Below are 16874 nucleotides of genomic sequence, written 5' to 3'. Positions count from 1 at the left end.
CATCATGTACTATCTAGGTCTGTACTATACATCATGTACTATCTAGGTCTGTACTATACATCATATACTATCTAGGTCTGTACTATACATCATATACTATCTAGGTCTGTACTATACATCATATACTATCTAGGTCTGTACTATACATCATGTACTATCTAGGTCTGTACTATACATCATGTACTATCTAGGTCTGTACTATACATCATATACTATCTAGGTCTGTACTATACATCATATACTATCTAGGTCTGTACTATACATCATATACTATCTAGGTCGGTACTATACATCATGTACTATCTAGGTCTGTACTATACATCATGTACTATCTAGGTCTGTACTATACATCATATACTATCTAGGTCTGTACTATACATCATATACTATCTAGGTCTGTACTATACATCATATACTATCTAGGTCTGTACTATACATCATGTACTATCTAGGTCTGTACTATACATCATGTACTATCTAGGTCTGTACTATACATCATGTACTATCTAGGTCTGTACTATACATCATGTATAACTCTTAGTCATTTTCTCACCTCTGGTGCATCTGCCTCTACACTATGTTCTGTCACTAAGTAGCGCAGATTATCAGACGAATCATTGACAGCCAGTGGATGAAGTCTCACCAACCTGATCACCTCCTTGGTCATGGCATCAGAGTTCTTAAATCTATATAAATTGAAATGAACGTGTACTGCAGATCAAATTGCCAGCCTAGAAAAAGTTCAACAAAGGACAGTGCATTTCACTTGTGGAAACTATAACAGTGAAGGAAAGTAGGACATCCATGCGAGATAAGTATTGGGCTGCCAACTTTAACAGAAAGATGGAAGCAATCACACTTAACCATCATCTACAAAATTGTAAACCACTAAATTGCCATCACTACCAGAGTACGTCATTCAACCAAGAATTAGAAAAATAGGGAGATTTAGCTAGACATTCAATAGTACAGGCTATTTAATAGTATGTAAATAATGTATAAGATGACATTGTCAATAAAATTACTGGTGCAGTAGTTAAACAAGGATAATCTAGCATGATTGTTTGTTCAATAGTTCACCTCTTGTAAAATACATTTAGTATTCAACTTGTGTACGTGTACTTATTCTGACCTTCTTGGTAATTCACATGCCAAATATGGTGATATTTCCCAGGCTAGTCTGACATTATCACGCCAGGTTCTTTCGGATATCACCTGTGCTCTCCAGGTACCAATATTGTCTTCTCCTTCAATATTCAAATCTTGTGAACCAATAGGATTACTCCAAGTAGCCAATCTTTCAATCTCATTGGCCTATCACCCAGGTCAGGTCAGGTCAAGGTTACAATAGAACATAAGAGAAAGATAATTACAAATTTACAATATTTTATTTACAATAAATGAATAAACAAGAGACTCAACAAAAGACATACCAGATCTTAAGTATACCATCACTGTATATACTTACTAGTATAGACAATTGCCAGATTCTATACCATGTATATACTTACTAGTATAGACAATTACCAGACTCTAGAATAGACAATTACTAGATTCTATACTAGTATAGACAATTACTAGATTCTATACTAGTATAGACAATTACCAGATTCTATACTAGTATAGACAATTACCAGACTCTAGTATAGACAATTACTAGATTCTATACTAGTATAGACAATTACCAGATTCTATACTAGTATAGACAATTACCAGATTCTATACTAGTATAGACAATTACTAGATTCTATACTAGTATAGACAATTACCAGATTCTATACTAGTATAGACAATTACTAGATTCTATACTAGTATAGACAATTACCAGATTCTATACTAGTATAGACAATTACTAGATTCTATACTAGTATAGACAATTACCAGATTCTATACTAGTATAGACAATTACTAGATTCTATACTAGTATAGACAATTACCAGATTCTATACTAGTATAGACAATTACCAGAGTTTATCGGTATACCATGTATATACTTACTAATATAGACAATACCAGATTCTATACTAGTATAGACAATACCAGAGTCTATCGGTATATCATGCATATACTTACTAGTATAGACAATACCAGAGTCTATACCATGTAATATATACTTACAAGTACAGACAATACCAGATCATATACACGTATATGCTTATTAGTATAGACAATATCAGATCCTACTCGTATATGCTTATTAGTATAGACAATATCAGATCCTACTCGTATATGCTTATTAGTATAGACAATATCAGATCCTACTCGTATATGCTTATTAGTATAGACAATATCAGATCCTACTTGTATATGCTTATTAGTATAGACAATATCAGATCCTACTCGTATATGCTTATTAGTATAGACAATATCAGATCCTACTCGTATATGCTTATTAGTATAGACAATATCAGATCCTACTTGTATATGCTTATTAGTATAGACAATATCAGATCCTACTCGTATATGCTTATTAGTATAGACAATATCAGATCCTACTCGTATATGCTTATTAGTATAGACAATATCAGATCCTACTCGTATATGCTTATTAGTATAGACAATATCAGATCCTACTTGTATATGCTTATTAGTATAGACAATATCAGATCCTACTCGTATATGCTTATTAGTATAGACAATATCAGATCCTACTCGTATATGCTTATTAGTATAGACAATATCAGATCCTACTCGTATATGCTTATTAGTATAGACAATATCAGATCCTACTCGTATATGCTTATTAGTATAGACAATATCAGATCCTACACATATATACTTACGACTAGAGACAAGATCAGATTCCTTCGCTTCATATAATCTTTAACAAAATAATCTGTTCCTCCGGGACTTTTCCTGGTGGTTGATGATCTTTTGGACATAACTGACATGTTACTAGTCAATGGCACAGTGTTCATCCAGCCAGCAGGTTGTCGTGGAGTAAACTCTGCACTAGCTCTCAGATCAACTGGTATTGTACTTAAAGTGGACCCTAACCCACTATCTGTAGGCTCTGTAATATAAATGTTTTTAGCTGTTATACATGTACAATTGACCTGAGTTGCTAAGTCACTTTATATGTTATACACAAGAAAGTGGAAATCTACCACACGCAATCATTTAGCTGTTGCTATGGGCGTGGTCATGTTGCTAGACATATTTGCATACATTTTTCAATGTTTGTTCACTTGTCTACGAATCCCTGATTTATCTTTGCAATATATGTGATAATTTTGCTGTTGCTATGGGTGTGGTCTTGTTGCTAGGTATATTTCCATACATATTTTGAATGTTTATTAATTTGTCTATTAATCCCTGTTGTTATCTTTGCAATATGTGTAATCCTTTGGCTGTTGCTATAGGCATGGTCTTGTTGCTAGGCAAATTTACATACATTTTTTGAATGTTTATTCATTTGTCTATTAATCCGTTATCTTTGCAATATACGTGATCATTTGGCTGTTGCTATGGGCATGGTCTTGTTGCTAGGCACATTTATATACATTTTTTGAATGTTTATTCAATTGTTTGTTAATCCCTGTTATCTTTGTGAAATACACCACCATTTATGTGTTGTTAGGTGTGGTGGTCATGTTGTTGTTGTTGTTGTTGTTGTTGTTGTTGTGAATCTTATTTATTTGTTCATGCAAAGCAATATTTTGACAATTATTCTTATCACATTTTTAAAAAAAATTTCTGCTACCTGAGTTTCACCCAGTATTTTCGACTTAACTCCTTCTGTAAGGGTTGTGAGCTAGACTAGTTCGGGCAAACTATTTCTACAACCTCCACCAGTTCCATGTAATTACTGATGTATTTGATTGAATATTCTTTTGATTGTTTTACTTGTATTTGATAAATAGCCTTATTTCCTTTTGAAGACAGGTCCTCCTTGGCAGGTGACCAAGAAAGCCTTGTATTCCAAGATAATTATACAGTTTGAAAACATTTACAGGCTTTTCACCACTTTTCATACTTTTTAAGAATACCGCCTTTCTAAAAACCATAATTTTTGACTACATGTAGTCTAAATTTACTGACATAATTGATTACAGAACATGATTTCATTTACTTTGCAAATGTATAGAGGCAAGTCTACAACTATTGCCATCCCTTCCCTCAGTTATCTATTCCTCAAATGTATAGAGGCAAGTCTACAACTATTGCCATCCCTTCCCTCAGTTATCTATTCCTCAAATGTATAGAGGCAAGTCTACAACTATTGCCATCCCTTCCCTTGGCTATCTATTCCTCAAATGTATAGAGGCAAGTCTACAACTATTGCCATCCCTTCCCTTGGCTATCTATTCCTCAAATGTATAGAGGCAAGTCTACAACTATTGCCATCTCTTCCCTCAGTTATCTATTCCTCAAATGTATAGAGGCAAGTCTACAACTATTGCCATCCCTTCCCTCAGCTATCTATTCCTCAAATGTATAGAGGCAAGTCTACAACTATTGCCATCCCTTCCCTTGGCTATCTATTCCTCAAATGTATAGAGGCAAGTCTACAACTATTGCCATCCCTTCCCTCAGTTATCTATTCCTCAAATGTATAGAGGCAAGTCTACAACTATTGCTATCCCTTCCCTTGGCTATCTATTCCTCAAATGTATAGAGGCAAGTCTACAACTATTGCCATCCCTTCCCTCAGTTATCTATTCCTCAAATGTATAGAGGCAAGTCTACAACTATTGCCATCCCTTCCCTTGGCTATCTATTCCTCAAATGTATAGAGGCAAGTCTACAACTATTGCCATCCCTTCCCTCAGTTATCTATTCCTCAAATGTATAGAGGCAAGTCTACAACTATTGCCATCCCTTCCCTTGGCTATCTATTCCTCAAATGTATAGAGGCAAGTCTACAACTATTGCCATCCCTTCCCTCAGTTATCTATTCCTCAAATGTATAGAGGCAAGTCTACAACTATTGCCATCCCTTCCCTCAGTTATCTATTCCTCAAATGTATAGAGGCAAGTCTACAACTGTTACCATCCCTTCCCTCAGCTATCTATTCCTCAAATGTATAGAGGCAAGTCTACAACTATTGCCATCCCTTCCCTCGGCTATCTATTCCTCAAATTTATAGAGGCAAGTCTACAACTATTGCCATCCCTTCCCTTGGCTATCTATTCCTCAAATGTATAGAGGCAAGTCTACAACTATTGCCATCCCTTCCCTCAGCTATCTATTCCTCAAATTTATAGAGGCAAGTCTACAACTATTACCATCCCTTCCCTCAGTTATCTATTCCTCAAATGTATAGAGGCAAGTCTACAACTATTTCCATCTCTTCCCTCAGTTATCTATTCCTCAAATGTATAGAGGCAAGTCTACAACTATTACCATCCCTTCCCTCAGTTATCTATTCCTCAAATGTATAGAGGCAAGTCTACAACTATTGCCATCCCTTCCCTTGGCTATCTATTCCTCAAATGTATAGAGGCAAGGCTACAACTATTTCCATCCCTTCCCTCAGCTATCTATTCCTCAAATGTATAGAGGCAAGTCTACAACTATTGCCATCCCTTCCCTCAGTTATCTATTCCTCAAATTTATAGAGGCAAGTCTACAACTATTGCCATCCCTTCCTTTGGCTATCTATTCCTCAAATGTATACCGGCAAGTCTACAACTATTGCCATCCCTTCCCTCGGCTATCTATTCTTCAAATGTTAAATTCCTCTGCCATATCTATCCAACTTCTCTTAACATCAGCTCTTTTTTAAGCCCAAATTTGTGACAAAGTCAGCTGTTGTACAATCTTGACATCCCAATTACTATCTAGAACCATACTTTACCTGTAGATATAACACTATATCTCAGATACTTCTTATCAGAATGCATGGCTTGCCAGAATTTGATCAAAACTTTAATGTCTTCTCTTAACTCAGCTGTGGTCTGTGTTGGACATTTACATGTTTCCCTGAAACCAAATGTAAGTTGAAATGAAGATATGACCCTTTCAACACATTCAATCATAATGATAATGACTTCAAATATTTACATATAGTATATGGTTTGATAGATAATGATAATAATTATATATTTACTATGGTTTGATAGATAATGATAATAATTATATATTTAGTATATGGTTTGATAGATAATGATAACAATTATATATTTAGTATATGGTTTGATAGATAATGATAATAATTATATATTTAGTATATGGTTTGATAGATAATGATAATAATTATATATTTACTATGGTTTGATAGATAATGATAATAATTATATATTTAGTATATGGTTTGATAGATAATGATAATAATTATATATTTAGTATATGGTTTGATAGATAATGATAATAATTATATATTTAGTATATGGTTTGATAGATAATGATAATAATTATATATTTAGTATATGGTTTGATAGATAATGATAATAATTATATATTTACTATGGTTTGATAGATAATGATAATAATTATATATTTAGTATATGGTTTGATAGATAATGATAATAATGATATATTTAGTATATGGTTTGATAGATAATGATAATAATGATATATTTACTATGGTTTGATAGATAATGATAATAATTATATATTTAGTATATGGTTTGATAGATAATGATAATTATATATTTAGTATATGGTTTGATAGATAATGATAATAATTATATATTTACTATGGTTTGATAGATAATGATAATAATTATATATTTAGTATATGGTTTGATAGATAATGATAATAATGATATATTTAGTATATGGTTTGATAGATAATGATAATAATGATATATTTAGTATATGGTTTGATAGATAATGATAATAATGATATATTTAGTATATGGTTTGATAGATAATGATAATAATGATATATTTAGTATATGGTTTGATAGATAATGATAATAATGATATATTTAGTATATGGTTTGATAGATAATGATAATAATTATATATTTAGTATATGGTTTGATAGATAATGATAATAATTATATATTTAGTATATGGTTTGATAGATAATGATAATAATGATATATTTAGTATATGGTTTGATAGATAATGATAATAATTATATATTTAGTATATGGTTTGATAGATAATGATAATAATTATATATTTAGTATATGGTTTGATAGATAATGATAATAATTATATATTTAGTATATGGTTTGATAGATAATGATAATAATTATATATTTAGTATATGGTTTGATAGATAATGATAATAATTATATATTTAGTATATGGTTTGATAGATAATGATAATAATTATATATTTAGTATATGGTTTGATAGATAATGATAATAATTATATATTTAGTATATGGTTTGATAGATAATGATAATAATTATATATTTACTATGGTTTGATAGATAATGATAATAATTATATATTTACTATGGTTTGATAGATAATGATAATAATTATATATTTACTATGGTTTGATAGATAATGATAATAATTATATATTTACTATGGTTTGATAGATAATGATAATAATTATATATTTACTATGGTTTGATAGATAATGATAATAATTATATATTTAGTATATGGTTTGATAGATAATGATAATAATTATATATTTACTATGGTTTGATAGATAATGATAATAATTATATATTTACTATGGTTTGATAGATAATGATAATAATTATATATTTACTATGGTTTGATAGATAATGATAATAATTATATATTTAGTATATGGTTTGATAGATAATGATAATAATTATATATTTAGTATATGGTTTGATAGATAATGATAATAATTATATATTTAGTATATGGTTTGATAGATAATGATAATAATTATATATTTAGTATATGGTTTGATAGATAATGATAATAACTGTAATTTTTTAGTATATGGTTCAAAGTAAAGGACAACTAAAAAATCATGGTCACTGATTGACTTTGTAGAGACAGGTAATTTATACTTATTAAGATTGTACGATATATCACTAATTTAAGATTGTATGATATATCACTTATTTAAGATTGTACGATATATCACTTATTTAAGATTGTACGATATATCACTTATTTAAGATTGTACGATATATCACTTATTTAAGATTGTACGATATATCACTTATTTACGATTGTATGATATATCACTTATTTAAGATTGTATGATATATCACTTATTTAAGATTGTATGATATATCACTTATTTAAGATTGTACGATATATCACTTATTTACGATTGTATGATATATCACTTATTTGAGATTGTATGATATATCACTTATTTAAGATTGTACGATATATCACTTATTTAAGATTGTACGATATATCACTTATTTAAGATTGTACGATATATCACTTATTTAAGATTGTATGATATATCACTTATTTAAGATTGTATGATATATCACTTATTTAAGATTGTACGATATATCACTTATTTATGATTGTATGATATATCACTTATTTGAGATTGTATGATATATCACTTATTTAAGATTGTACGATATATCACTTATTTAAGATTGTACGATATATCACTTATTTAAGATTGTATGATATATCACTTATTTAAGATTGTACGATATATCACTTATTTAAGATTGTACGATATATCACTTATTTAAGATTGTATGATATATCACTTATTTAAGATTGTATGATATATCACTTATTTAAGATTGTATGATATATCACTTATTTAAGATTGTATGATATATCACTTATTTAAGATTGTATGATATATCACTTATTTAAGATTGTACGATATATCACTTATTTAAGATTGTACGATATATCACTTATTTAAGATTGTACGATATATCACTTATTTAAGATTGTATGATATATCACTTATTTAAGATTGTACGATATATCACTTATTTAAGATTGTACGATATATCACTTATTTAAGATTGTATGATATATCACTTATTTAAGATTGTATGATATATCACTTATTTAAGATTGTACGATATATCACTTATTTAAGATTGTATGATATATCACTTATTTAAGATTGTATGATATATCACTTATTTAAGATTGTACGATATATCACTTATTTAAGATTGTACGATATATCACTTATTTAAGATTGTACGATATATCACTTATTTAAGATTGTACGATATATCACTTATTTAAGATTGTACGATATATCACTTATTTAAGATTGTACGATATATCACTTATTTAAGATTGTATGATATATCACTTATTTGCCCAGAAAAGAGTAAATAGTTCCCTCTACCACTAAGTATGATATAGTCCAGTAGTACATATTTGTACTATCTCCGAGTAATCCAGCTATGTACATATTTGTACTATCTCTGAGTAATCCAGCCATGTACATATTTGTACTATCTCCGAGTAATCCAGCTATGTACATATTTGTACTATCTCTGACATATTTGTACTATCTGTGAGTAATCCAGCTATGTACATATTTGTACTATCTCTGAGTAATCCAGCCATGTACATATTTGTACTATCTCCGAGTAATCCAGCTATGTACATATTTGTACTATCTCTGACATATTTGTACTATCTCCGAGTAATCCAGCTATGTACATATTTGTACTATCTCTGAGTAATCCAGCTATGTACATATTTGTACTATCTCTGACATATTTGTACTATCTCTGAGTAATCCAGCTATGTACATATTTGTACTATCTCTGACATATTTGTACTATCTCCGAGTAATCTAGCTATGTACATATTTGTACTATCTCTGACATATTTGTACTATCTCCAAGTAATCCAGCTATGTACATATTTGTACTATCTCTGAGTAATCCAGTTATGTACATATTTGTACTATCTCCAAGTAATCCACTGTCAAAGTCATCCATTTCAACCAAACACTGTTTTATAACTTTTAAAGGTTGACATCAAAACTACTATCATCAAATCAAATAAACTTACGTGAAAAAGTCAAATGCAGCTGAATAAATTCTCTCTCTAAGTACATTCTTCTTGGTAGACTGCATTATAATATCACCTTGTAGCATAGACATACCCATAGTAAGTAGTCTATATCTTGTACTGGCTGCTGCCACATGACGACTCATATGACTTGGTCTACAGCCAACATACAGTGACAAAGACTGATGTAGTAACATTGCAAACATTTCAACCTTATCAAATAAATAAAGAATAGTAGAAATTAGAATAAAGAAAAATATCACCATCAACTCACTGAACACTACTTTCTCTTTGATTTAGGTATATGTACTCTGTATGCATCATCACCAAGTCAGTGTGTGTGTGTGTGTGTGTGTGTGTGTGTGTGTGTGTGTGTGACACTGTATTTATGTGTGTACAAGTCACGTTGACTGTATCACCAAGTCAGTGTGTGTGTGTGTGTGTGTGTGTGTGTGACACTGTATTTATGTGTGTACAAGTCACTTTGACTGTATCACCAAGTCAGTGTGTGTGACACTGTATTTATGTGTGTACAAGTCACTTTGACTGTATCACCAAGTCAGTGTGTGTGACAGTGTATTGATGTGGTACATTTCAGTACAGTTTGACACTAAGATTCTGTGGTACATTTCAGTACAGTTTGACACTAAGATTCTGTGGTACATTTCAGTACAGTTTGACACTAAGATTCTGTGGTACATTTCAGTACAGTTTGACACTAAGATCCTGTGGTACATTTCAGTACAGTTTGACACTAAGATTCTGTGGTACATTTCAGTACAGTTTGACACTAAGATTCTGTGGTACATTTCAGTACAGTTTGACACTAAGATTCTGTGGTACATTTCAGTACAGTTTGACACTAAGATTCTGTGGTACATTCAGTACAGTTTGACACTAAGATTCTGTGGTACATTCAGTACAGTTTGACACTAAGATTCTGTGGTACATTTCAGTACAGTTTGACACTAAGATTCTGTGGTACATTTCAGTACAGTTTGACAGTTATATCATTTTATACGAAATAGTATTTTCACTCTTAGAATGAAAGAAAATTCTACCCTCTAAAAATGAGATATTTTCCTACCTGATCTGAGCTGCTATATTTGATAGCTTCAAATCTTTGTTGCAGGAACTACAATCAATAAAAAAGTAGATTTAATAATCAATTGTGAAATGTGTTAAATATCTGTCAATCATAAAACATATCATCAAATGGACCAAGCACAGTGGACCAAGTGTTTGCTATTATCTCAGTTTTTTTTAAAATATCACTTTAAAGATAGTTCAAATAACTGTTATAATTAGCAGTTAATATAACAGTAGGCTCAATGACTTTGACCTTTGACATTTTAGTATTTGATTACGCCATTTTAAATATAATAGTATGCTAATTTCAGGCTTATTAATTTACCTACTAACCCACATATTGCCATATGCAAATGATCTAATTATAATAGTATGCAAATTATAAGTTCCTAGTAAATTACCCAATAAACCCATATATTGTCATATGCAAATGATCTAATTATAATAGTATGCAAATTATAAGTTCCTAGTAAATTACCCAATAAACCCATATATTGCCATATGCAAATGATCTAATTATAATAGTATGCAAATTATAAGTTCCTAGTAAATTACCCAATAAACCCATATATTGTCATATGCAAATGATCTAATTATAATAGTATGCAAATTATAAGTTCCTAGTAAATTACCCAATAAACCCATATATTGCCATATGCAAATGATCTAATTATAATAGTATGCAAATTATAAGTTCCTAGTAAATTACCCAATAAACCCACATATTGTCATATGCAAATGATCTAATTATAATAGTATGCAAATTATAACTTCCTAGTAAATTACCCAATAAACCCATATATTGTCATATATAAATGATCTAATTATAATAGTATGCAAATTATAAGTTCCTAGTAAATTACCAAATAAACCCATATATTGTCATATGCAAATGATCTAATTATAATAGTATGCAAATTATAAGTTCCTAGTAAATTACCTAATAAACCCACATATTGTCATATGCAAATGATCTAATTATAATAGTATGCAAATTATAAGTTCCTAGTAAATTACCAAATAAACCCATATATTGTCATATGCAAATGATCTAATTATAATAGTATGCAAATTATAAGTTCCTAGTAAATTACCCAATAAACCCACATATTGTCATATGCAAATGATCTAATTATAATAGTATGCAAATTATAAGTTCCTAGTAAATTACCAAATAAACCCATATATTGTCATATGCAAATGATCCCATTCAACTGTACAACTTACTGTAGTCCATATGTGATGTGGTGCAACATTGGGAGGATCAGGTTTGGGTATTGTGTCATCAGTGAATGCCAATGGATTATTTTCTGCTTTGTCAGCTTCAAACATTCCTAGTTTTAGTTCTACAGTCATTTTCCAGGCAGCAGCCATCTCTTGTGTAAACTGAAAATCATACAAACTGAATTAATTTTTGTCTTTATCATATAATTAAAAGGACAACAAATGTAAGATTACTAATTTTGGTCTGGTATAACAAAATTTGAAGTTTTGCAACTTTTAAAATCCATAATATTAATTACAGTTGCAGTAAAATGGAATACAATTAAGTACATCATACCTTAAAGGTGATTCAAAATGCTCACATTCACTATCGCTAATTTGCTAGACGACATGTTTGTGAAATGCATTCTGGTTTTAAAACTTTTCAAAAGCGTCTGCAAACACCTTAAAATGACCCTTTTTCAGTCACTTCCCTTCGGATTTACTTCGAGAGTTTTCGGGTATTTCCGGTCCCACCTAGACCACCGGATTTTATGACGTCATAAAGAGACATGGATAGCACGTAGCCTATGGCGAGCGTAGTCACTAGGTGAACAAAACTCAACAGCATTGTGAAAAAATACATTGCTAGTGGTTGTAACAGACATCAGTAAACAAAAACTACACTCTACATGTCTTATTAACCAACATTTACCGATATTTACTCACACTTTCTGACTAATTGGCAGTGTCTGTGGGTATAAATGCTAAAATATGATCTCCCCATATTATGGCAAAATAAATCAAAAACGGCTAGACTAGATATATATAAACACTTGTAATGTCGCGTGTTTCACATTCATTGACTTTTATTTATCTGATTTTTTATTATTTGCCGACAAGAAGCATTACGATACCGTGGTGACGTTTGACGGCATCCCGGGCCAAGGACGGCATATTTTAGCCCAATCGTACTCGCGTCGCCTTTTGAACAGTGCATTTAACAACAAAGTAAACATATTTCATCTCGAATAAATATACTAGCTATTAGAATACCAATGGGAAACTTCAAGAAGGCGTATCGGGACATGTGCCACAATATATTTGTTGGTCCCATACACTAATTGATTCGATTTGCTCCGAGCATATGGAAGTATGCTCCGAGTCATTGCATCATGTACATGTAAATGGAACTGTGACCGACCTAATTTTGTTGTCCATATATAAAATGAGACTGACCTGCAATTTTTTTCACAGTTTTCGTTGTGGTCTTGTATTGTCACATGTTTGGCTTGTGAACACAAGTTTACATCTATTATTGTCTAGGGCGTAATACTCTAGTCCGAGTCTGAAACCCATATAAAACCTAAGAAACTCGCATTCGGATCGGACAGAACAGAAGTAGGTCTCATCGACTTGTTGGGGACTCGAATTATTGCTTGTTTTTATCACGGTATACAGGTGATTATTATATATCGGTAGAGGGGTAGTGTTGTCAAGTTTTGTGCAGTCACCGCGGCCGCGGCAGTAAGCTCATACTAGGCCGCCGATCAAAGCTGAAGCTGTGTATGTACAATGTACGTATGGAATCGGGAGAGCACAGCGCACATTCGTGTCGGGTTAAATTTATCCACGTGTTGATGTAATCCATATTTATCAATCAGATATATTGTAAAATTCTTCAAGTCGTACAGAAATAACGTCTCTAACTTCAAAACAAACCCTGAGAAACGGGACCGGACGTGGCTAGCCAAGTATCTAGTTGCAGGCTTTCTTTCATAACCATGTGCTGGGGTCACGACCTTGATTGCCGACGTCAATATTGTCCAATCGTATTTGACTCGATATCATGAACACATCGCGATATTTGATTTGTTGGTTTCCTAAACTGTACACTTCGAATACCATGATTCGTTACAGAATTCTTCTAATGAATATTAAATAGGCTTGTTGCATTAAATTAAGTGATATCGCAACAAGGGAAACCATACAAGTTTTCTTCCAGACGAGTTGCTAAAGTCATGTAAATGACAACACTAAACTCACGAAATTTCCTCAATTCTTTACAATTTTATTGCTGATGATATGGCAATCTAATAGCTAGTATATTTATTCAAGATAAATATGTTTACTTTGTTGCTAAATGCGCCGTTCAAAAGGCGACATCAGTGAGTATAGTCGAGTATAGTGGGCTATAATATGCTGTCGACGCCATGCCTGTCGAAGATATTGTAATGCTTCTCCTCGGCAAATAATAAAAAAAATCAGATAAATAAATTGAAACACGCGAGCGACATTACAAGTGTTTATGTATATCTACACTGTAGTCTAGCCGTTTTGATTTATTTTGCCATAATATGGAGATCATATTTTAGCATTTATACCCACAGACACTGCCAATTAGTCAGAAAGTGTGAGTAAATATCGGTAAATGTTGGTTAATAAGACATGTAGAGTGTAGTTTTTGTTTACTGATGTCTGTTACAACCACTAGCAATGTATTTTTTCACAATGCTGTTGAGTTTTGTTCACCTAGTGACTACGCTCGCCATAGGCTACGTGCTATCCATGTTTCTTTATGACGTCATAAAATCCGGTGGTCTAGGTGGGACCGGAAATACCCGAAAACTCTCGAAGTAAATCCGAAGGGAAGTGACTGAAAAAGGGTCATTTTAAGGTGTTTGCAGACGCTTTTGAAAAGTTTTAAAACCAGAATGCATTTCACAAACATGTCGTCTAGCAAATTAGCGATAGTGAATGTGAGCATTTTGAATCACCTTTAAGTCAGGCCTAGCTGCCAGTGACCACTTTTAATATATCGTGTCACAGGGGGCAGCGAGAATGTAATTGATTGATCAATTGATGGATCGATTGATTTATTGATTGAATCGTTATTTGTTTGAATGATTGCTCGATTGAATGATCAATTTTGTGGTGCAACATAACTTATTGTGTGTGATATTGATCAATTCACTCAGTGAGTTTTAAAACTATTTTATTTCTTTCCCTGGTTACTTTGCTCTCAGCAGTATCTCAGACCACTAAAAGTCTGAGGCTGTATATAATTCTCTCTTTTCTTTATTACTGCGAAATATTACTGTTACTGCGAAAATTTGCTTTATCTCCTATCTTGTGGGAAATTATCACACTGGGCAAACAGTTGATCATCCATAAACTAGTAAGGAAGAGAATACTAGTTTATGCATGATCAACTGTTTGTCCAGTGTGATAATGTAAGTGATCTCTTGTCAATTAAAAGATTAGGGGTGTTTTAATTTAGATAAGAGGAGAAGAAAGGACAAGGCGTCTTTATTTAGTCAATAAAGAGAGAATTACATACAGTTGAATGAGAGATAAAAAGACAGGGAAAGAGAAAAAAAAGGTTTTTATAGCACCACAAAACTTAACCCTTGTGATGCTACATCGTTGTTATCCACGACGTAGCACTTCCGTATTTTAGGCCACGCCGTTGATATCAACGACAATAGAGTAATTTGCATATGCTGTAAATAAAGTGATGATGTAATGGGTTATCGCTGTCCTGCCCTTATGCCCATAAGTAATGATGTACACGATGTTATCTTATTAAATATTAAATTATTCAGGTGGGAAACAGTCACATGTTCGATTTCTTTCACTGTTTGCCTCCGAATGCAAATAGCGCCTACTTAGCAATGCTTAATATGACAGCTGCTATGAATATGGATGTTGACCTTCGACATTATGCTAATATATTGAACGAAGTACACCCGGAAGACAGAGAGTTTTTCGCGATACTTTCTAGACAGTGATAGCGATGATGATGAAGCATTTTACGGGTTTGAGGAAGTAAATTGTGTCCTACTAGAACATATCGAAAACCCTCCCGATGACTTTGACTTTTGGACTGACGTCGTCAATGGCTGGTCCCGCAATCCTGCCGATGACAAACCACAGATGCCAATGTCGTTTGATTACTCCAAGGTTGGTTTACATGAAAACATTACGGCAGATTCAACATCGTTGTCTTTCGTCAGTTTTTTGTTAACAGATGAAGTGTTAGATATAACCGTCCATGAGACATATCGTTATGCTGCTATCTGTGGACGTGTATGTAGCGGTATGCAGTATTTGTATATATGAAATATGCAAATTTGTTTGTATTTATTGTAAACTTGACAGACAGTACTTGCTGTTTTATGATAAATATTTTACTCAACACCCATTCAATTTGTCCATTTATTTTTACAGCTAATTTCCAATTGTAACCCAAGGCTTGTATTTATAAAAAAAAAAACTAAATTTCACATGCTTTTTTGACCAAAAACATGTGTTAAATACCAATTTTCCCCAATTTCTTGGTAAAGTTACTGACCATACATTCATGTACATTAAAATTCAATATTTCATAATTATTGATATACTTGTAGATGAGACCATATCCCACCTGTTTTGGTGTTAAATGATCACTATCAAAACTGTGTACAACTGTGTGCAACCTAAAAAGTCCTTGGCCTAGGAGGTCATTTGCATGGAAAGTCTATGGGTTAATGAGTGAATTGATCAATATCACACACAAAATAAGTTATTTGCATCACAAAAATTTATCATTCAATCGATCAATCATTCAACCAAATAATAAAACAATTAATAAATCAATCGATCGATCAATCAATTACATTCTCACTGCCCCGTGATCGTATCTGGAATTCTAAGTCAGGCCTACCCTACTGCCAGTAACCA

General features: G+C 31.8%; 1 protein-coding gene across 1 annotated transcript in view; it reads right to left on the bottom strand.

Moving 5' to 3' along the window:
* LOC144449831 (phosphatidylinositol 4-kinase alpha-like) overlaps nucleotides 1-16874 on the bottom strand; it is a 197398-nt gene that overhangs the window by 56185 nt on the left and 124339 nt on the right. Inside the window, exons 24-30 of the mRNA XM_078140404.1 lie at nucleotides 12177-12335; nucleotides 10948-10995; nucleotides 9861-10072; nucleotides 5802-5926; nucleotides 2784-3013; nucleotides 1133-1314; nucleotides 554-686 (exon numbers count right to left, since the gene is read on the bottom strand). Of these exons, the coding sequence (XP_077996530.1) occupies nucleotides 554-686; nucleotides 1133-1314; nucleotides 2784-3013; nucleotides 5802-5926; nucleotides 9861-10072; nucleotides 10948-10995; nucleotides 12177-12335 (1089 nt within the window). The remainder of the gene's footprint in view (nucleotides 1-553; nucleotides 687-1132; nucleotides 1315-2783; nucleotides 3014-5801; nucleotides 5927-9860; nucleotides 10073-10947; nucleotides 10996-12176; nucleotides 12336-16874) is intronic.

This window comes from Glandiceps talaboti, chromosome 18 (genome assembly GCF_964340395.1).
Source record: "Glandiceps talaboti chromosome 18, keGlaTala1.1, whole genome shotgun sequence".
NCBI lineage: Eukaryota > Metazoa > Hemichordata > Enteropneusta > Spengelidae > Glandiceps > Glandiceps talaboti.
The sequence above is the reverse complement of the archived record's forward strand: the minus strand, read 5'-3'. Positions and strand labels throughout refer to the sequence as shown.